The 21,443-nt window shown below is 39.2% G+C and overlaps 1 protein-coding gene across 50 annotated transcripts in view; it reads right to left on the reverse strand.

Annotated features, from left to right (window-relative positions):
- Positions 1-21,443, reverse strand: part of TTN (titin) — a 285,454-nt gene that overhangs the window by 119,953 nt on the left and 144,058 nt on the right. For 38 of the 50 annotated variants that reach the window (XM_083625041.1, XM_083625017.1, XM_083625016.1 and 35 more), the window contains 29 exons: positions 21,051-21,389; positions 20,646-20,729; positions 19,753-19,830; positions 19,452-19,535; positions 19,209-19,292; positions 18,627-18,710; positions 17,879-17,962; positions 17,656-17,736; positions 17,122-17,208; positions 16,851-16,931; positions 15,781-15,873; positions 13,830-15,635; positions 12,717-12,800; positions 12,281-12,355; positions 10,719-10,793; positions 10,150-10,233; positions 9,425-9,508; positions 9,047-9,130; positions 8,695-8,766; positions 8,186-8,254; positions 7,477-7,548; positions 6,242-6,319; positions 5,832-5,930; positions 4,056-5,450; positions 3,576-3,659; positions 3,191-3,274; positions 2,859-2,942; positions 1,682-1,765; positions 1,132-1,227 (listed from right to left, as the gene is read on the reverse strand). In XM_083625041.1, the coding sequence (XP_083481167.1) occupies positions 1,132-1,227; positions 1,682-1,765; positions 2,859-2,942; positions 3,191-3,274; positions 3,576-3,659; positions 4,056-5,450; positions 5,832-5,930; positions 6,242-6,319; positions 7,477-7,548; positions 8,186-8,254; positions 8,695-8,766; positions 9,047-9,130; positions 9,425-9,508; positions 10,150-10,233; positions 10,719-10,793; positions 12,281-12,355; positions 12,717-12,800; positions 13,830-15,635; positions 15,781-15,873; positions 16,851-16,931; positions 17,122-17,208; positions 17,656-17,736; positions 17,879-17,962; positions 18,627-18,710; positions 19,209-19,292; positions 19,452-19,535; positions 19,753-19,830; positions 20,646-20,729; positions 21,051-21,389 (5,688 nt within the window). The remainder of the gene's footprint in view (positions 1-1,131; positions 1,228-1,681; positions 1,766-2,858; positions 2,943-3,190; positions 3,275-3,575; positions 3,660-4,055; positions 5,451-5,831; positions 5,931-6,241; positions 6,320-7,476; positions 7,549-8,185; positions 8,255-8,694; positions 8,767-9,046; positions 9,131-9,424; positions 9,509-10,149; positions 10,234-10,718; positions 10,794-12,280; positions 12,356-12,716; positions 12,801-13,829; positions 15,636-15,780; positions 15,874-16,850; positions 16,932-17,121; positions 17,209-17,655; positions 17,737-17,878; positions 17,963-18,626; positions 18,711-19,208; positions 19,293-19,451; positions 19,536-19,752; positions 19,831-20,645; positions 20,730-21,050; positions 21,390-21,443) is intronic. The other 12 variants (XM_083625028.1, XM_083625025.1, XM_083625024.1 and 9 more) reach the window with 11 other exon arrangements.

Genomic DNA, 21,443 nt, shown 5'->3' on the forward strand with positions numbered 1-21,443 from the left:
AAATATTAAATTATGTTTGATCTTTTCATGATGCTGTATAAGATCAGAATATTGCAAAATGTGAGATGTGGAGTAATATTTTTTATGGAACCTTTAAAAAAGCTACATATAGTTGTTTATTTTGATAATCCACTACTGATTTTCATTAGGAAGTAATAAATCTTCCTCCCTGTCTATAATGCTTTGAGTTCCATTTTCTCTATCCTTAATTCTGAATGCTAGCTATATTACATCCATGCTTGACACATGCACTTTCAAATAACTAAATACAATCCAAAGAACTATAAAACAAGTTTCACACACTCAGTGGGACTCTGGACTTGTGAATCTCAGACAGCAAACAAACATGCCACACATTGACTGGTGTTTGAAACCCAGGAGAGTTTCAAAAGCAGTTTGTGAGGTGACATCGTCGTCATCATTTGTTAAATTTATATCCTTTCCTTCCTCCTGAAGGAGTCCAGGGCAGCAAACACACAAAAGACAAAACAATTAATTCATCTAAAAACACCCAGTACCATTCCAATACAGATGCAGACTGGGAAAGATCTCTATTTAAAAGGCTTGTTGAAAGAGGAAGATCTTCAGTAGGTACCAAAAAGGCAACAGAGACATCACTTGTCTAATGTTTAATAGGACAGAATTCCAGTGGGTAGGTGCCAAGACACTTAAGGCCTGATTCTTACATTATGTGGAACAAAGCTCTTGGTAAGATGGTAACTGAAGGAGGCTCTCTATCTGCAAAGCACAGTGATTGATTGAATGTAAAGGGAGGTTTTCTACACCATGCATAAGGCCTTAGAGCACAGGTAAAATTAACTGTCTGGATTGCAAACCCTAATTACAAATTTAGAAACGATATAAAAATGAAAATCATCAGTGAGTAGGGACATTAGACCGAAAACCATTCAGACAACATTCAGTTAGACTTACATTAATATATTAACAGCGCAATCCTATACACACCTACTCAAAAGTAAGTTTAATCAGGCTCACTCCCAGGTAAGTGGGAATAGGATGGCAGCCTAAAGACCACACTTTCAAAGAACATTATTATGTGTCAATAGGCATTAGTTATAAAACTGGGGCTTAGTAAAAGTTGTTAAATACTGTTGGGGTCGCTGCTGATACCTTTAAGCTGAACCTTTTCCTCTTTAACCTCCTCTTTTGGTGGGAAAGGTACACGGGGTTTGGGTTTTTCAGGTATCTTCTTCTCCGGTTCTGGTTCTTTAAATGATATTGCGGTAGATTCAGTGCAAATGTAATTATACTATATAAACCTCAGATGAAAACCATCTAATGTATCAAAGGAAATAAACTGCTTTTATAGACTCCATTCGTAAAACTCCCAGTAACGCAAGTGCAAAAATAAACAACTCAGCTCAAAATATCTGATGGCCCATGGGTTCAAGAAAGTTTTTGAAAAAGTCATTAGTAAACTTCCAAGTCAATTAAGAGGGAAAGGTGTTTACATGGTCAAAGATAATGGGAATCACCAACACAGTTACAGAAAGCAATACAACGTAGGAAATACACGCATACAAACACACACACACAAAAATAACAAAACAAAACATACTGGAGTGTACACATCACGGAACAAACACACCTAATTCTTACTCAGCAAGATGGAGATGGTACAAAAGAAAGTGGTATATTTCATTCACACTTTAGTATATACCTTCATCTGGAATTATCTCCTCTGTTTCTGGAATAGGAGCAGGTACTGGTTCTTCCGGTTCAATTTCCTCTGTAACTTCTGGCTCTTTAAAGAATATCGACAATGAAGATAAGATTGCCATTTAAAAGATCAAATGGCAAGAAGAATTGGAGACATGTTGCACAAAATAGCGGGGACATTATTACAACATACACATTCACAGACAAACACACCAGTGTCACAGTGTATTTTTTTACATAAATGGATGGAAGGCCCTTAAATGGATGCTTTCGTAAACAGAAATTGCATCAGGCCTCTAGGAACCCTCTGCAGCCCTCTGCACAAAGGCCTATATATTCTGCATTTGATGGGGCTTTTGAAAAGTGTATGTCCAGATTATATTCACACATATTTTAAAGAAGGATTGTTGCCATCAGATTCCCAGATTTTATATATATATATACATGTGTTTTTCCCCTTCAAAGAAGTTGGGGCAGCTTTGATGGCCTGATAAGGTCCAATTTTGTACAAAGCAACTATTTGATGCAGCTGCGTTTCATTCAAATGTTCACAATTCAAATCCCTCAACATAAAGGCAATAGCTACAGTTCTGGTGTGAAATCTAAGAATCCCCTGCCAACTCTTGAGGGCTCGATCCAGAATGTTGAATTGAAGTACTGCAGCACATCATTGGTCAAATGTGCCTCTGGGACCATGGGATCAATAAAAATTTGGGCCAAAGCCCCAGGTAGACTTGCTGCTGCTGGACAAAAAAGGAAAGAAAAAGCCCAGCTTCTGATTTCTCCCTAAGGCCCCTATAAATGAGGCCAGTACTATAATTGCAACCAAAAGGGGTGCAACACCACACAGCAGAAAGATGACAAAAAGGCCAAAGCCAGTTTGTGCAAAAGGAGATAATTGAAGTATTAGCTTCAGTCTTTTATAGCAAATCAAGATTCTAAGAGTGGGTTTTCCACGGTTAGAATTGCTCGCAGCCATTGAAGACTGTGTGGCCTGAAATCTGTAATAAGGTAGAAAGGCAGACTTTAAACAGAAGGACATCATAAAGAACAGACAGTCCTCTACCACCACCACCCCGCCTTACATATACAAACAGGACCACATAAAACGTAAGACCAAACAAAGCGGACATAGCAGTCTGGATAAGAATGACGTCGTGATTAATAGGGAGAGCTACCTTCTGCAGGCAGAGGTTCCGGCTTTTTATGAACAGCAAGAGGAGCCTCTTCTTCTGGTACAGCTTTCTTAGGGACTTCAGGGACTTCAAGAAATTTTAATTAGTTTTACTTTCATGTAGGTAAAACAAACAAGGCATTAAAAGCAAAAGCGGAGCCGCTAACGGTATTGAAGTTACCTATTGTGTTTGGACACAAACACTCCCTCACCCCCATCCCCTCCCAAGTTAGGCTCAGCCTGTCATTTATACACATTAGTACGATTTACAAATCCAACAGCTGAACCAAACGCAGCAAGCAAGATAATGATTTTCTCTGTGAATGATAAAAGTACCTTTTGCGGGAGGAGCTTCTGGTTTTTTAAGTGCAGCAGCTGGTTTTTTCTTTTCGGGAACAACTTTCTTGGGCTCTTCAGGCACTTTAAAGATAATATTTCTATTTTTACTTTGAGAATTATTGAAGTAAGAGGTACCAAGATGTTAAGAAGAGGAACGAAGAATTAAGGACGTATCAAAAGCAAGATTAATGCTACAGACAGATACATAGACGTACATCGTATCTAGAGACATACAGACTTCGTATTATACATACAGAGTTTGTATTATAAAATGAACACTAGGTTATTTCAGTCAAGCAAAAACTATAGGAGAGACAGTACAGAAGAAGAGAGTATTTTAAGAAGAACAAAGAAATTTTCTTCTTTAGGTGTGGACATATACCTTTAGCTGGTGGCGGTTTGACTTTTTTAGCCACAGGAACTGGTACTTTCTTTTCTGGGACAGCTTTCTTGGGTACCTCAGGCACTTTAAAGATATTAGTTGGTTTGTTAAAAGACAGGGAAAAAATATATATCCATCAACCCACAGGCACATCAGACATCACCTTCATTCAGCTTCAAATGAATAATTCTTCCTGAATCTGTTTCCATTCATACATTTAAGTTGTTGTTTTTTATTTACTTTCACGTCAATTAATAATGGAAATTTCAAATTCTTGCAGGCCTAAGCAAATTGCTTTGCAGAATCAGAAAGAACCTTTCTCTCTTTCACACATCCACACACCAATGTATACACACAACAACTTTGTTTCCAAGAGCAGTTTTTCGAATTGCTCAGCAGAAAGTTGGCAAAGCAACGCTTGTCAACATTCTGCTTTAAGGAAGACATACTCTTTGTACTGGAAAAGATTATGCCATATACCTTTTGCTGGTTTCTTAGGTACTTCCGTAGGCTCTCCAGGAGCAGCAATGGCTTCTGGTTCCTCAGGAGCAGCTCTAGGTGCTTCAAGTGCAAGAATGTCCTCAGACCCCTCAATGACGTATTGTTCTGCCTCTTCCAACTCATAAGCTGCAGCGCTCTCAGGTTCCCCAAAAGCAGTTATGGGCTCTAAGTCTTGGTGGACGGAAACATGTTGCCGCTCTCTCTTTCCGATAAAAGTCTGCACCTCTCGTTCCTCTTCGTGCTCTTCGATCTCTTTAGCTGGTGGGCGTTCTGGTTTTTTGAACAAGGGTTCGGGCTTCTTGGGCGGTGCCGCAAGCTCTGGTTTTTTAGGCACAGCGGCAGGTTTCGGCTTTTTCGTCACCACGACGTGTTCCAGTTTCTTGGGAGCAGCTTCGGGTTCAGGTTTCTTAGGCGCAGCAACAGGCTTGGGTTTCTTGGGCACAAGAGCAGGCTTAGGTTCCTCAGGAGCAGCAACGACTTGGGGTTCGTCAGGGACAGCAACAGGCTCAGGTCCTGTAAGGGAAACAATGTCCTCGGACCCCTCAATGACATATTGTTCTTCTTCTTCCATCTCATAAGCTGCAGTGCTCTCAGGTTCCTCAAAAGGAGTTATGGCCTCTATGTCTAGGTGGACGGAAACATGTTGTCGCTCTCTCTTTCCAATAAAAGTCTGCACCTCTCGTTCCTCTTCGTGCTCTTCGATCTCTTTAGCTGGTGGGCGTTCTGGTTTTTTGAACAAGGGTTCTGGCTTCTGAGGCTCTGGTTTTTTAGGTACAGGAGCAAGTTTCGGCTTTTTAGGCACTGCAATAGGTTCTGGTTTCTTGGGTGCAGCTGCAGGTTCTGGCTTTTTAGCTACAGCAGTAGGCTTCGGCTTTTTTGGCACAATAGCAGGTTTTGTTTCTTCCGGAGCAGCAACGGCTTTTGGTTCTTCTGGGACAGCTTCAGGTCCTTCAAGTGAAATAATCTCCTCTGATTCCTCAATAAAGTATTGCTCAGGCTCTGTGATCTCAAAAGCTGAAGCACTCTCAGGTTCTTCAAGCGCAACTATAGCCTCTATGTCCTGGTGGACAGAAACATGTGTTCGCTCTCTGTACCCAACAATCGTTTGCACCTCTCGTTCTTCTTCATATTCCAAGGTCTCTTTAGCAGGTGGGCGTTCTGGTTTCTTAAGTACAGCCTTTGGTGGTTTTGGCACGGCTGCAGCTTCTGGTTTCTTAGGGACAATGGTAGGCTTGGGTTTCTTAGGCACAATAGCAGGTTCATGTTCTTCGGCCACAACAGTGACGACTTCTTCTTCATACTCAACAGTGACTTTTTCTTCTTCATAAACACTAATGGTCTCTGGTTCTTCAGACACAGCAAAGCGTTCTGGCTCTTTAGGTAAAACAAGAGTTACTTTTTAAACTGGCACAGTTTTCCGAAGTACTTTGGGTGCTTAAAAGAGATTAGTTTTACTTTTAAGAAGGGGCAAAAGATATGTAGCTAATATGACGAAGAAGATTGAAACATAATGCACAATTATAACAAAATCAGCAATTGTGTGTTTGCATACTAGGACACAGAGAAAGCAGTCGTGATGAAGTTCAGCACAGCTAAGCACTTTTTCTCTCACAGACTGGACTGAACCAACAGTATTGTTTACAAAAGAAATTTTAAGCAACGGAGCACAGACAGAACAAGAATCTCCCAGACATCTGCTTTAAACACCCGCATCAAAACCACATTCTTTATAACTGCATTAATGCTGAAATGTACCTTTAACAGGAGGAGGTTCTGGTTCCTTAAGTACAGGCTTTTTAAGCACGGGAGTTGGTTCTTTCTCTTCGACGACAGCCTTCTTGGGCACTTCTGGCACTTTAAAGATATTAGTTAATGCTTACTATTGAATTTTGAAAGCACAATGAAATGTAAAAGATGGGGAAATGTCAAAGCTTGAGATGTAAGGTGAGGGGGCATGCATGCTTTTGTGCCCAGAATCTTGTAACAACAAACTACCATGAAGTACAATCCACTTGTACCACCAGTAGAACTATGAGGATGGAGATGCTAAGCACAGAAAGCTACTCAAAAGGATGCATGACATAGACTCATAAGGATATCCAAAAGATGATCAATGATCAAGAGAATAAGAAAAGGATGTTTTTCGCTTCAGATATAACATATACCTTTAGGTGTTGGTGGTTCTTTCTTTTTGAGCGTAGGGACCTTCTCTTCAGGCACAGGTTTCTTGGGCACCTCTGGCACTTTAAAGATATTTGATTGTTTTACTATTATTAATTCTAAATGCAACGTGCAAGATTATGAGATCAAGAAACCGCGAGACACAAAACATGACGATATACAACATTATCTACTACATAACACTGAAGATCTATCTCAGCCTCTCGCTTTTCTCTTTCATTAAAACAATCACTAATTCAGACAATGCAGATAGAAAACAAGGGTATCAAATACAAACAAAGAAAATGCATTTACAATCCCTCTGTGACAAGATAGTATTACACCCCCACTCGTCATAAACAGTAAATCTGTAAAAAGATTGGAGTGGTTTTAGTCTTGGTTATATTTACTCTATTACTGATGACTATATATGAACTGATAAATATTTGATAAATATTTTCTTCTGGGCCATCATATATTCCTAAAGTGTTCTCCTTAATTCTCAGAACCCAATGATATACTCAAACTGATGGTAAAATCCAAGTACATATTAATAGGATGTTCACATTAACATCCAATGACTTTAATGGATAATGAATAAGTTTATGCCTTTGACAAGAATTTTGCCACCTTATTGGAAGATGACACAACACAACTGGAAGTTTACATGTCTTCTTTGGTCTGTTGATATTTTGTATTTTGATTTATTATTGACATGCATTGCCTAGGCATACCACCAACTTCTTTGCGACCCACCAAGCTCAATGCAACCTAAATGTCACTGGCAGCTCATAAACCTCTGGCTTTTCTTGCTCAATGTGATCAAAAAGACTATAAAAATGTATCTGTTTGATACGCATTCGGATTACATGTTACTTTGGGCATAATCCAGTTAAAGTTAAGCACTTTGTGCTTAATCCTTCCACTGAAATTAATGGGACATGCATAAACTTCCTGCTCATGTTTAGTCAGAAGGAAGTCCCATGGTGTACAATGAACTTTTCTCTCAGATGTGTGCACAGAACTGTAGCCTTAAAAGTGCTTAGCTTCACCTGGATTGTGTCCAATAAATGCCACATTTCAATGGGAAGTAATAAATGAAGAAACTGAAGGCATGGGAGCAAGGCAAAAACTGGAATCCTGCTCCATTTAAAACCCATGGGAGTTTTACTACTGATTCTATATAAGCAGCATTGTACCCAAATATTTTCACTATGATTATTTCAGAATTGACAAATACCTTTAGCAGGAGGAGGTTCTGGTTTCTTTGGTACTTTTTCTTCTGGGACAATTTTCTTGGGCACTTCAGGCACTTAAAAGATATTAGTTTTGAATGTGTGATTGTCAAAGATATAAAAGAGTTGAAAACAATAAACACAAAACTTGAAAACATGACAAAAACGATATTCAAATACAATTTTCTCCACCTCTCCACAAATGCAGACAGTATATTTTCTTTATTTCATGCTATATCCCTAGTTTGTTTTTGTTTTGTTAAATGAGTCCTCCTTCCCTTTCCTGAGAAGTTATGCAGATCTCTATAACGTGTGGCAGTTTAATTGCCATCCTATTTCTTTGTCCTTCTGTTAAATTATCACAATCAATGGAAAATGAGCATAGCATTAGTAAGGGATGGAGATACTTCCTGGTACATTCTCATTTGAATTTTCCTTAAGTATATGAACTACACAGTTTATTTTTCAGTAAATTTCTGCTGCCAGGGTTGCTGAAAATAAATAGGTCAACAGCCTGGATGGCAGATCACTCACCAAGAGCTAAGAGTAAGCTAATAAAGAAATTATTTTATAAAATAGGCTGAAAGCCTTCTGGATATCTCACATGAAGAAGACATGTTGTACATCATAAGACAAAACAAGGAACACAAAGTACAACAAATACATCAGAATAAGAAGATGCTTCCATGTGACCACAATAATGTTGACATGTACCTTTAGCTGGTGGAGCTTCTGGTTCAGGCGGTTTCTTTTCTGGAACGACTTTCTTGGGAACTTCTGGCACTTTAAAAGACATTGGTCAGTTTTAATGTCCGATTTATTTATTTACTTTCACGAGAAATTTTATACACTGCTTGATTGTAAAAATAAAGTAAAATAAAAAACAAATCCTCAAAGGGGTTTACAAAAAAAGATAATACAATTATCGATAAGACAAATTAACAACAGTAATTTAAGACTTTTTGGAAAGGCTAAAATAACAATAAACAGATTAAAACATGCACCAGCTTTCTAAATGTAGAAGAGATGAGCAAAACGCAAGGGAAAAACAGATAATACAAGAAACTCAAGCAGCACTCCTTAGATCTGTTCACAGAATCGAGTGAACAGATTTGAGTTTGCCACCAAAACAGTAGAAGGAAATCCGAGGAGGTGGAGAATTTGAAAGAACTAAACATGCAAAACAATAAGAATACAAATATTCCCAAGATGCTAAGATATACCTTTGGGTGCTGGAGGTTCAGGCTTTTTCACGGGTACTTTTTCTTCTGGGATTTTCTTTGGCACCTCAGGAACTTCAAAGATAGTAAATTGTTTTAAGTCTTGGGCTTCAGTGATGTATGCCAGTAATTAACAAGAGCAAACAAGGGGAAGGGAAACCAACATAAAGGGCTATCTTTTTTCTAAAATACATGTGGGACACATCTTACATATGACTGCATTATGAGAAGTCATCTCAGAGGGAAAATAAGACTATTAAACATACTTTCACAAATATTCAGTTATGTGAAAATAATGTTACATCTATAAAGCAAATCTGAAGTTCTTTGTGGCGTTTCTGGTTATGACATGTACCTTTAACAGCAGGAGGCTCTGGTTTTTTAGGCTCAGGAACCTTTGCTTTTTCCTCAGGGACCACTTTCTTGGGTACTTCCGGAACTTGAAGGGAAAATAATTTCATTTAAGAATGCGAATATCAAAGAATGCGCAGAAGATACTAAGGACACATGAAAGTCGTAAAACACAGAACTTCAAAAATAAGGACAAAACTGGAGAGAACTGGTATGACACAATTAAGCTGTACAGAAGTAAGCCTCCTGTCTTTCTTTACAAATCACACAGTAGAAACACACAGATGGAAATCGATATTTTCCTGTCTCTCCCCTTGATAAAGGTTAAATATTCCTCCCAAGAGCAAACAAAGCTGTTTCATGCATTACAAGCAATACACACCTTTAGCAGGTGGAGCTTCCGGTTTCTTAGGCACTTCAGCTGGTACCTTCTTTTCCGGAACAACTTTCTTTGGCACCTCAGGCACTTGAAAACATTAATATTATTTTTTTTACAACAAGTCATTTAAGAAACATACACAGTTGCAAACACACACACAACCCCAACATTAAATAGCAGCACAGATCCATCATTTGAGTTCATGGTTCCCACATCTTGTTCTTAATGTAGTGATGGCCACCAAATTGGTTGGCCTTCAAAGGGGTTCATGGGGGAATAAGGCTACCAGTGGCTACCAGTCATTATGGTTGTGTATTACTTCCAGAGTAGGGGCAGTATGCTCCTCAAAACCAGTTTTTGGGAAATCGCAAGTGAGGAGAGTGCTGTAGTGCCCATGTTCTGCTTGTGGACTTCCCATTAGCATCTATTTAGTCAGGCACTGTGACAGCCATGTGCTAGATTAGATGGGGTTTTGGTCTCTTCTTGTGTTCACCCAAATATATTTAGGTATTGCAGATATACAGTATGGTAACACCAACAGACTTCAGTTTGAAAAATGTGTACTTCTCAGTGCTATTTTTCTAGAAAAAGAGGTGCCAGACTTTGTTTCCTTAGAATGGCAATGGCGCCCATCTGAGAGGTGCCAGAACTGAGTTCTGGCAAGTTCCGGCTGAAAAAAAGCCCTGGTAGTACTAACTTGTCATTCTTTCTTTAAAAATGAGGCCTACCTTTGGCAGGTGGAGGTTCTGGCTTCTTTGGCACAGCCACTGGAGCTTTTTCTTCTGGGACAGGTTTCTTTGGTACCTCAGGCACTGAATAAGATTAGCTTATGTTAATGCCATGTATTCCAAAGGTAGCATATGTTAATCCTGTCACAGAATGGTAGCAGGTGGACACATAATAGCTTCAATAATGTGAACTTAAACACGTACAGGGGTACCTTGGTTCTCGAATAGCTTAGTTGTCAAACAAATTGGCTCCTGAATGCTGCAAATCTCCAATGCGGCTTCCGCTTGCATGCAGGAAGCTCCTGCAGCCAATCGGAAGCTGCATCTTGGTTTTCGAATGGTTTTGGGAGTCAAATGGACTCCTGGAACGGATTAAGTTTGAGAACCAAGGTACTACTGAATACCATATATACAATATGACTAATAAGTGCTATCGTTGCTGCCATGTATTCTATGTGAAGAATAATGACAAGGAAGTATGAAAGAAATGAAGTGTTGACACTGAAGGAGCAGTAAGGAACTGATGGGATGGGAGCATCTTATTTGTTGAATTCATGAAATGCACACACCTTTAGCTGCTGGCACCTCTGGCTTTTTAGGCACAACTTTCTCTTCTGGAACAGGTTTCTTTGGTACTTCAGGCACTGTTAAAGGAAGGGTATGGATTTTGCTTACTCTTTGGTACAGGACGATACACATAACTTCTAAGACACAAATGCAAACTGAGGCTGCAGTCTAAACTCAACGCACACTAGGAAGTAAGTCCCACTGAATATTAACAAGTGACAACATTGCTCAGCTTAAAGCTGTAATCCTAGGTCCAGTTATGTTCGAATCCCATCGAATGCAGCAGCAGCCGCTTCTGAGACGTGACTGCACTGGCCATCATCTAATACACAAGGCTTTGTCTTTGAAGGCTCTCATCTGAAATGTGCCATCTCTCTGAGACAAGGTGGGCGGTGACTGGGGTAGTGGCCTTTTTGTGGAACTATTTCCCAAGGGAGGCTCACCTAGCATACAGTCTTTTTTGCCATCATTGTTATTAACACCATCATTAACATTTAAAAAAAATAAATATTTTTTATACATAATTTAAATAGAAAGAAATAGTAAGGAAGAAAGCACAGCATTGACAAACCAGTAACAGAACAGTAAATAATTAAGCAGTTAACAATTTAATAACCGACACTACAATAAATTAATTTCAATAATAATTTTAAAAGGAAATATAATAATTTGAAATAAAGTTATAGTAGATGGGGATATTTGAATAATAATATTCAATTTATATCCTTTATCTTTAATGTATAATTTATAATTTGAAATTTGACGGAAACCATAATTATATATTCTCATAAGATCTTTTGATGACACCCTATTTATTTCACCTGCCTGTTCACTGTTGAGGAGACTGTCTTAGTGATGCTAGTCTTATCTGCTGTTTGATCTTTCAAAATTGTTTTCTTATTTTTATGGTGACCTGTTCTAGAAATTTTGATATTAACGGCTGACTGTGAATTTACAAACAAGCAAACAAATAAATAGTATTAGCTTAAAGGAGAACATTTCTGCCACCTTTGGTATCCAAATACCACACTTGATATGGTCTCCTAAAGTGAAGAACACATGGCATTTAGAGATGATAATGTGTAGTATAAAAAAGTAATAAGATATACACTGGCCTGGTTCATGTGACACAGTAAGCTATGCTATGGCTTACCCGAATTGTGCAAAAGTGCAGGCTTTCAATCACCACCTTGCAACCAGTTTGCTCCTCCGTAGTCTTTTTTAGTATTACACTGCGCTGAGCTCAATCAAAGTTTAGTTTAGTGCAGGCTTCCTCAACCTCGGCCCTCCAGATGTTTTTGGCCTACAACTCCCATGATCCCTAGCTAGCAGGACCAGTCGTCAGGGATGCTGGGAATTGTAGTCTCAAAACATCTGGAGGGCTGAGGTTGAGAAGGCCTGGTTTAGTGCATTACCAGAGCCCAGACTCACTGTTAAGTGGTCTACTCACTAACCATGAGCTGCAGCTGAGGTTTCTTCTTACCATGTCATGCAAACCAGGCCAATGCTTATCCTCCTGGACCAGCCCTAACCCACTGCTGCTTTCTGTCAAAGGGGATGTTACCTTTAGCTGGAGGTGCTTCTGGAACAGCAGCTGGCACCTTCTTTTCTGGGACAACTTTTGTGGGTACCTCAGGCACTTGAAAAGAAATAGCATCATTTTCTGTTACGTTTCAGTTTGTTAAAATGCAGGCAAAAGTGTCAGGAATAAAGAGGCGCCTTTAGAGGAATATCAGGAAGGTTAGTGGTCAATATTAAGCAGTCACAGTTCAGGGGGAAAGCAAGTTCCATTGAAATTGATGGGGTTTTGTATCCATAACTCTCTAAATTGTAACCAAAACCTATTTGAACATGTCCAATTAAGAAATGAAGTCAGTTTTTAGAAGACGAGGAAGAAGAAAAGACTGCAGAATTATAAATGGGGGTGGGGGGAAGTGAACCCATAACCCATTTCTTTTTCTTTTGGTAAGAATGAATGTCACCAAGACTGAGGTATATACCTTTAGCAGGTGGAGGAGCTGGTTTTTTAGGCACTGCAACAGGTATTTTCTCTTCTGGCACAGCCTTCTTGGGCATCTCGGGAACTTTAAAGATATTAGTACATTTTACTTTGAAGAACTGAAAATGGTTTATAACACGGCATGAAGAAGTGAAACAGATTTAGTCCCAACAGACAGAACATGACACACGGACATGGAATGACATGGACAATATTGACATTAAAATCACACGGGTGGGTATTCAATTGAAAGCAGGAGGCTGCCCTTTACATTTTATAGACATAGACCTTTTCTCAAAACAGCTATAGTTGGCGTATGAACAAGCACCACAACGTCAATTGTTGCTGAATATTAGCTGTCCAGGTGGCAAATCTGAACAAATCATTCAAGTGACCGAAGAGAAGGCACTGGGATAAAAACTCCCCTCTATACAGGTCCTTCATTCATATATATAAGTAGTTATCTTTTATGGGCTGATGGAAATGGTTGAACTCAACTGAACATTTGAAATATTTCAAAACACCTGCTGATATATCTGTTTTGTAAGATTACTTCCACTGCTGTTACCTTCCTGACAGTGATTTGGGTATGTTTATTATTATTAATTATTATCATAATTAGCATTTCCCCTTTCATCCTGGCATCTGACCTCATGTTTTATGATGTATTGTGTCATATTTGTTTATAAAGGGAAGGATGCCTATGCATCAAGCTGCAAATGGAACTTTTTAGGACACAAGATTATCAGGAAACAAGAAGAGATAAGTTCTTTTTTTACTTTCTTTCTTACCCAGCAGAGCTTCTGTTTTTTTGCTTTTTGTCAGCACTTGTAGAACAGGTTTCTTGGATAAACCAGATACTTCAATAAAGATATTAGACTGTGTTAACTGTACGAACTGAAGAAGCCACAATAAAGATAAATAACAGCAAGACCATGAAGACTTGACACCAAACATTGACATTAATTAGGCACATTCACATTTACGTATGACGAGAGAAGTTGCCTGTACAAAATTTATAAACTAACATGAAACAAAAAAGATTTTTTTTCCACAAACAAGACAAACATTTCTTAAGCCAAGAGTGTCTTTTCCCTTTGGGAATGACGTCTACCTTTTAATGGTGGAGGCTCTGTTGCAGGCACAGCATAAGGGTCTTGTTTTTTAGGTTTAGCAACCATCACAGTCTCTTCTGGTATTTGAGCCTCTGCTGCTTCAAGCACAACAGCAGGCTCTGGTTTTCTGGGTTTGGAAACAGATGCCTTTTCCTCTGGCTCTTGCCACCAAACTGTTTCAGGCACCACTGTAGGTTCTGGCTCCCTGGATTTTGCTCTCTTTTCTTCTTCCACCTCAGGCTTTGCTGTTTCAAGCACCGCGGCAACTTCTGGTTCCCTGGGTTTGGTGACAGTCATCTTCTGTTTTGCCGCTGGAAGCTTTACTGTTTTAGGCACTGCAATAAGTTCTGGTTTTTTAGGTTTAGCAGCGGCTACCTCCATTTCTGGCACACGAGGTTCTGCTGATTCAAGAACAGCAATAGGTTTCGGTTTCTCAGGTTCCACAATATCTATCTCTTCTTCCAGCTCAGGCTCTGCCATTTGAGGCATGACAATGAATTCCTGTTTTCTGGGTTTGGCAACAGCCATCTTGTCTTCTGGCATGTAAGGCTCTGCTGTTTTAGGAGCCACACCAAGCTCTGTTTTTTTAGGTTTAGCAATGGTTGCCTTCTTTTCTTCCTCTTCAGGCCCTTCTAGGTCAGGCACCAAAGCAGGTTGTGGTTTTCTGGGTTTGGTGACAGCTATCTTCTGTTTTGGTGCAGGAGGCTCAGGCACCAGAGGCTCTGTTTTTTGAGGTTTAGCAACAGCTGCTTTCTTTTCTGGCACATGAAGTTCAACTGCCTCAAGAACCGAAGTGGGTTTTGCTTTCTTGAGTTCAGCAATATCTACCTCCTCTTCTTCCACTTCAGACTGTACCATCTGAGCCATGACAATGGATTCCGGTTTTCTGGGTTTGGAGACAACCATCTGCTCTTCTAGTCCTTTAGGCTCTGCTGTTTCAGGCTCCACAACAGGTCCTGGTTTTCTGGGTTCAGTGACAGCTATCTTCTGTTTTGGCACTGGAGGCTCCACTATTTTAGACACCATAATAGGTTCTGGTTTTTTAGGTTTAGCAACAGCTGCCTTCTTTTTTGGTACATGAGGTTCTACCGTCTCAAGAACTACAGCAGGTTTGGGTTCCTCAGGTTCAGCAATATCTATCTCCTCTTCTTCCATTTCAGGCTCTACTGTTTGAGGAAACCAAACAGGTTCTGGTTTCCTAGGTTTGGAGACAGCCATCTGGTCTTCTCGCACTGGAGGCTCTGTTGTTTTAGGAACCACACCAGGTTTTGTTTTTTTAGGTTTAGCAATGATTAGCTTCTTTTCTGGCACCCCAGGCTCTTCTGTTTCAAGCTCCACAAGAGGTTCTGGTTTTCTGGGTTTGGCAACAGCTATCTCCTGTTTTGACTCTACTGTTTTAAGCATCACAACAGGCTCTGGTTTTTTAGGTTTAGCAACGACTTTCTTCTTTTCTGGCACATGAGGTTCGACTGCCTCATAAACTGCAACAGGTATGGGTTCCTCAGGTTCAGCAATATCTATCTCCTCTTCTTGCACTTCAGGCTCCACAATGGGTTGTGGTTTTCTGGGTTTGGCAACAAGTGGCTTCTGTTTTGGCACCTCAGGCTCTGCTGGCTTTGATACAGCAATAGGTTCTGGTTTTGTGGGTTTACGAGCAGCTGTCTTCCTTTCTGGTGCTTGAGGCTGCGTTATCTGAGATACTTCAGTAAGTTCTGCTTTTTTATGTACAGAAACTAATTCTGTTTTTTCATGCTTTGCAATGGATATCTTCTCTTCTGCCATTCCTTTTCTGGGCACCTCAGACACTTTAAATAAAATCAATTCCCTTGTAAGAATTTTTAAACCACAAAATGCAAACAGTAGCATCAAACTGAACAAGAGCGAAATAATGAAAATATGTCACTTTTGTGACTTTGGTAGCTTTACGTTTTCCTCGAAGAGAGAATATACCTTTGGGAGGTGCAACCTCACGTTTCCTAGGAATGGCAGCAGGATACCGTTCTTCCATTTCTTCTAGAAGCATTTCCTCATATGTTTCTGTATCTTAAAGATATTAGTTTCTTTGAGACATGCAAAATCATACTTGTAAAAAGCATAGGACAAAAAAGACATAACCAAAGACTATGACCAACAAACAGAGAGCCCAGCCATATTTATTGTGGAATAAACTTATACTTTCCATTTAGTCACAGAAGCAGGCCTTCTTCAAGGTTAACTAATTTGAACCTTTTGCTCTGCTAGTTAGAGATGCTCAGGCTGAAAACAGATAGGAGTGCAGCAGAATTATTTGCTTAAATCTAGGTTTGCTACAATCACATATAAAGTAGGGTGCCTGTTGTTAAGAGCAAAGGGGGTGGAGGAGTGAAAGGTTCTGAAATATGCCCCTTCTGCACTCCATAAGTCTCTAAACATTTTTTGCTGGAACTCCTTTTTACCCCACCTGGGCTCTGATTATTTTTCTGCTCTCATGGGTCATGTCTACCAGAGCAAGTTAAGGCTCACCCCTCAACTGAGCACTAGTCATGCTTTTATGGTTAGCCTCGCTATTTATAAAGTTTGGTCCCACTGAAACCAGTTCGTCTAATCTAATTAAAATCTAAGTGTTCCACCTTTCTGGTTTCTAGTTATTCCAATCTTCAGTTAAGTTCTGAAAAAAGTTTTTCATTGCTACTGAACTATCATTAACTGGATCTTATGCTATTTTCTTTTTCACCCAAGTTTTCATTTTTCTCCCTTAATGCTTTATGAGAATGGTTTTTATTGGGCTACATCTGAGACACATGAAAGGCAGCCTAAATAATATCTAAACCTTGAAACAACCCCCCATGTGTGTCTATTGCTGCATTTGAAAATGAATTTACTTAAAGTCTATCCAATCATTAATGTGAATGGAGTGTGAATGGAGTGTGAATGGCCGATCAAATGGCCATAAACACCTTTAGTATACATGGCAACCTGGGCTTGGGCTCTGTAACATAAAGCATTGACAAGTTAGAAGACTTAATTAAAGGATTATGTACCTTCATAGTGCGTAGCTTCTTTCCTAGATACTTGAACTGTTACTTGTTCCTCCGAAATGGCTTTCTTTCGTATCACAGGCACTTTAAAGATATTAGTTTGTGGCAGGAAATTAAAAAATTTGTGAAACACATAGAAACAGACAAACTAAATAAACAGTTATTGACGTTGGCACACAACACCCCGAAATTTATGACAATGAGCTATTGTGGCACATTTAAATGCCTTGAAATTTGCTAATTCATTATCACTTTCACTGAATTGCTGTTGTACCTTTAGCTGCCGGAGGTTCCAATTCTTTTGAGACCGATGGAGTAGGAATTATTTCTCGTGAAACAGCCTTTTCTCGAATCTCAGGTGCTTTAAAGATATTAGTCTTTTTTTAGAAATGTGGGCATTTTAAAATAAGAGGTTATTGCAGACCACAGACAAAACAACAGGACACACACACACATATTTCAAAGATCTTGGAAGAAATTTGACACGTATCTTCCATGATAGAATTACAGCGACGAAACATTGCCTTATGACCAATTGAGCCTTCTGCATTCGTCTCTGCTTTGCAAGAGTGGCGATTCTAGATGAAAAGCAATATTCCTATTCCTATTCAGATTTCTAGTACAGGTGATCTGAATTTTATCCCATTTAATTATTCCCCCTAAAATTGCATGGAATAATTTGTAATTAATTTGGCAAGAAATTCGCCTACATTGCACAAAACACTGAATTATGCAAAAGAATAGCAGGTGGGGAAATAAAATGGCGAAATGTCTCATTTCACTGCAGTTGTAGCTAAAGGTGTGTTACCTTTGATAGGCGTTGCTTCTTCTTTAGGTACAGGTGTAGGTTTCTTCTTCTCTGGCACAGCTTTCTTTGCCGCCGGAGGCACTTTAAAGATATTAGTTTATTTTTGAGTATGTATACAATTATGTCACACATAAGACAAAAAGGAACAGACCAACAAAGGGCCTGGATAATACAATGGTAGCTGCTTGCTTTGGGAAATTAGCGGAAGAGGTGGTGTATGTACCTTTAATGGGCGGAGCTTTCTGTTTTATAGGAACACCAATGGGAGCCGTTTCTTCTGGGACAGCTTCCTCTTCCAGTTCAAGCACTTTAAAGATATTAGTATATTTGAGACGTTTCAAAAGGACACACAAAGGACAGGTTGGGGGGGGAAATAAACAGCACACAGTGAAGACCAGCAGATCAAGAAAAAAAATGAAGTTGAAAAAAAGAATAATCCTAGAACTAAAGAAGCACAACTCATTCACGATTTGCTCTCTGACATCTATGCTGTTTCCTTTGGCTTTTAAAAGTGAAATGGCTAACAGCAGAACAGTGATTTTTTCCACAGCAGCTGAATTACTATGCTCTTCTTGACACAGTGACAACAGGCTCTGCTCCACATACTAACAACTCAGATTCCTTCCCTTATGTCTATGTTTGGCCAAGTGCATTTGCTTCAGACTGTGGAGGTCAAATGATTGATAGGAAGCTATGCAAAGGAAATTCAGCACTGGAGCCAGAATCCCACCCTTGGACCATATGACCTGCTACCTCACTGCAATATGTCCTCACGCCAAAACATGTGGACAATAATATTTTAAATCATGACATATTGATTAAGCAAAACACAGCATGATAAGCTGTTTGATATTATAAAGTCTACAAAATCAGACACCTCTTACTATTCTCAGTGCCAATTAAATTGTTAAACTGACTGACCGGCTTTTCAAGCTTAGTTATTTTGCAAATTGAATAAAACTCTGATGTACCTTCAACTGTAGCACCTTCCTTTTCTCTGGAGATAATATAAGTAACTTTTTCTTCCCGTAATGTTTTCTCATGAACTGCGGGAGCTTTAAAGATATTAGTTTTCTCTTAGTTGGGTTTTTTTAAAAAAATTGTTATAACATCTTTAAACGCAAGACAACCATAACACAGAGAAAAGAATAACTAAACAAATTATTTTTCCATTTTAAATACTTCAGGGGCAGAATATCATTTTAATGGTTTCATACGCAGGAAAGAAGGGGATAATGAGCAATTTAAATTTAATAAAGTGGCTTGACCGATAAAATACATTTTCTAATGTCAGCTATACCTCTTTTCCTTTATACAATAAATGCCATCACTTTATTTAGGACATCTTCCAATCACAGCTGTTGTCAACATAGTCAACAGATTTTTGTAAGCCAAATGAAAATGTTTTCTCCAGATTTCATAGGATTTATGATACACTTGTGCCAGGAACATCTAAGGGCCTTACTGCTGTGATCTAAGTAAACATTGATGATGCAACTACACTGATGGAGATACACTTTTTTTTGTTCTTGCCTATTCAAAATTTCATCTACCTTTTACTGTGGGAGGTTCTTCTGCTTCATAGGTAGTGATGGATACTTTTTCTTCAGGGACGGCTCTCTTGGGAATGTCAGGCACTTTAAAGATAGAGCATGTACTCAAGCTTATTTGGAGAAATACACACTTCTAAAATAATGTGCACATTGCTGAAAGTTCTCTTCTGAGGCGTTAGTGATAACACCATAGACGAGAACACAGGAATGTCAACATTCTTTCTGTCTTACTACTGAATCTACCTTTAGCTGGTGAAGGCTCTTTCCTTTTGGGAACAGTCTTAGGCACTTTTTCTTCAGGAACAGCTTTCTTAGGTATCTCAGGCACTTTAAAGATACAATACTTTTGTTTAGTTATTTATGAATCTTACATGAATGCTATATACATAATTACAAAAGAAGGGAACACAAAACACAAGGACACACCATGAATACATACACATACAGAACAAACACAACATACCATTGAAGGTGTACAATACATTTATACAAAATACACAGAGAGAAGATGAAAAATACACAAGATAGTGAAGAGTGAATGTACCTTTAGGTGGCGGAGTTACTTCTTTCTTAGGAACAGCAAGAGGTACTTTTTCTTCTGGTTTCTTTTTTGCTGCGGGCACTTTAAAAACATGTATTTCTTTTAAGAGTTTGCCATTCTTTGAATTACGAATCAAGTGCAAGAATAAACAAAAGAGACTAAAAATGCCACACAAAATGACAGAAAGGGGTTTAAAAAACGACACAGACGCATAGGGGCAATATTGATTAAATGTCAAGTTCGACAGAGAAGGAAAAAAATTATCTATCCCAGTTTGTTATCTATACTGATCTGCCTTCTCTTATCTAGTTGCTTACATATATGGGAAACTGTTCCACTAAATGTAATGAAACTTAGGTGGTTTGGAACCACAGTCCAACTATACCCTCTCTCAAGTCCCATTCTTCCTCTGAAAATCCACTCTGGAAGGTCTCCTCCCCTGGCAGCTGAACACACATGGTTGCCGGCTGATGGGGAATTCCCCCCAGTTGTCATGGCCATGGGTACAACTTTCTGCCCAGCGAAGCCAGGTTCACATTGACCAATCAGAGACCCAAGCTGGGGGAGTTCCTCGCTAGCTGGCCAGCACTGGCTTAACAGAACTGAGGAAAAGCTATCAGATGTATACATAGCTCATGCCCTTAGACAGTTCAACTAACAGGTTTGTATCCAACTCAGAACAGACACAGTGAAATTAATGGGCCTATGTTAGTCATGACCTTTAATTTCATTGGGTCTGTTATGACTATGACTAACAATGGATACAACCCATAGTGACATATTAAAATTAATGTCCGATCTGCTAGTGAAAACTGAAATGTAAGGACAACGATCACCCATAAGGGGACTTGATTTTTCAGGGTACACAAAGGAACAGATTCAGCAGCTTTATGTACCTTTAGCTGGTGGAGCTTCCTCTTTTTTAGGTACAGCAACTTTTACTTTTTCTTCAGCAATGGCTCTTTTAGGCACCTCAGGCACTTGAAAAACATTTTACGAAGGAGCTTTTAGTTATTTACAAAGATACCAAATTGCCAAATTCAGAAGACTGTAATCACAATTACAGAAGAAGTCTCTAATCATTAAAGGAGGATACACCCATCATTAGCTTTTTGAACTATTCAGTAACAGCAGCATAGTTGGTTTGACCCACTCTGGGAAACCTGTCCCTCAAATGGAGTCTTGTAAGCACAAAGGCAGGGAATACTGGGGTGGATTTTTTGGGGGAGGGGAAATTTGGGCATTCAAAAGAAGGTTCAATCTCAGGGCAGCAACAAACAACAGGTAAATGATTAATATACCTATTGCTGGTGGAACCTCATACACTTCCTCATATTCTTCAATCTCCTTGGTCTCCCGAACCTCTTCATAGTACTCAAGTTCCTCCGGTTCTGGAGCTTCTTCATACTGTTCAAATTCTTCTGGAGCTTCCTCGTATTGCTCAACTTCAGGTTCTTCTGGAGCTTCTTCATATCTTTCAGGTTCTGGGGCTTCCTCATATTCTTCAGGTTCTTCACCCTCTTCTACCTGAAGAAACTCCTCAGTCTTCTCATAGGTCTCATATTTCTCATATTCTTCATAGAAGTATTTTTCGACAGTGACCTGTTCTTCAGGGATGGGTTTCTTACGTACCACAGGCACTTTAAAGATAGCATTAATTTTTCATTATTTCAAAGACTTGCTGGTGCATAAGC

The sequence above is a fragment of the Podarcis filfolensis genome (genome assembly GCF_964270895.1).
Source record: "Podarcis filfolensis genome assembly, chromosome: 1".
Lineage (NCBI taxonomy): Eukaryota > Metazoa > Chordata > Lepidosauria > Squamata > Lacertidae > Podarcis > Podarcis filfolensis.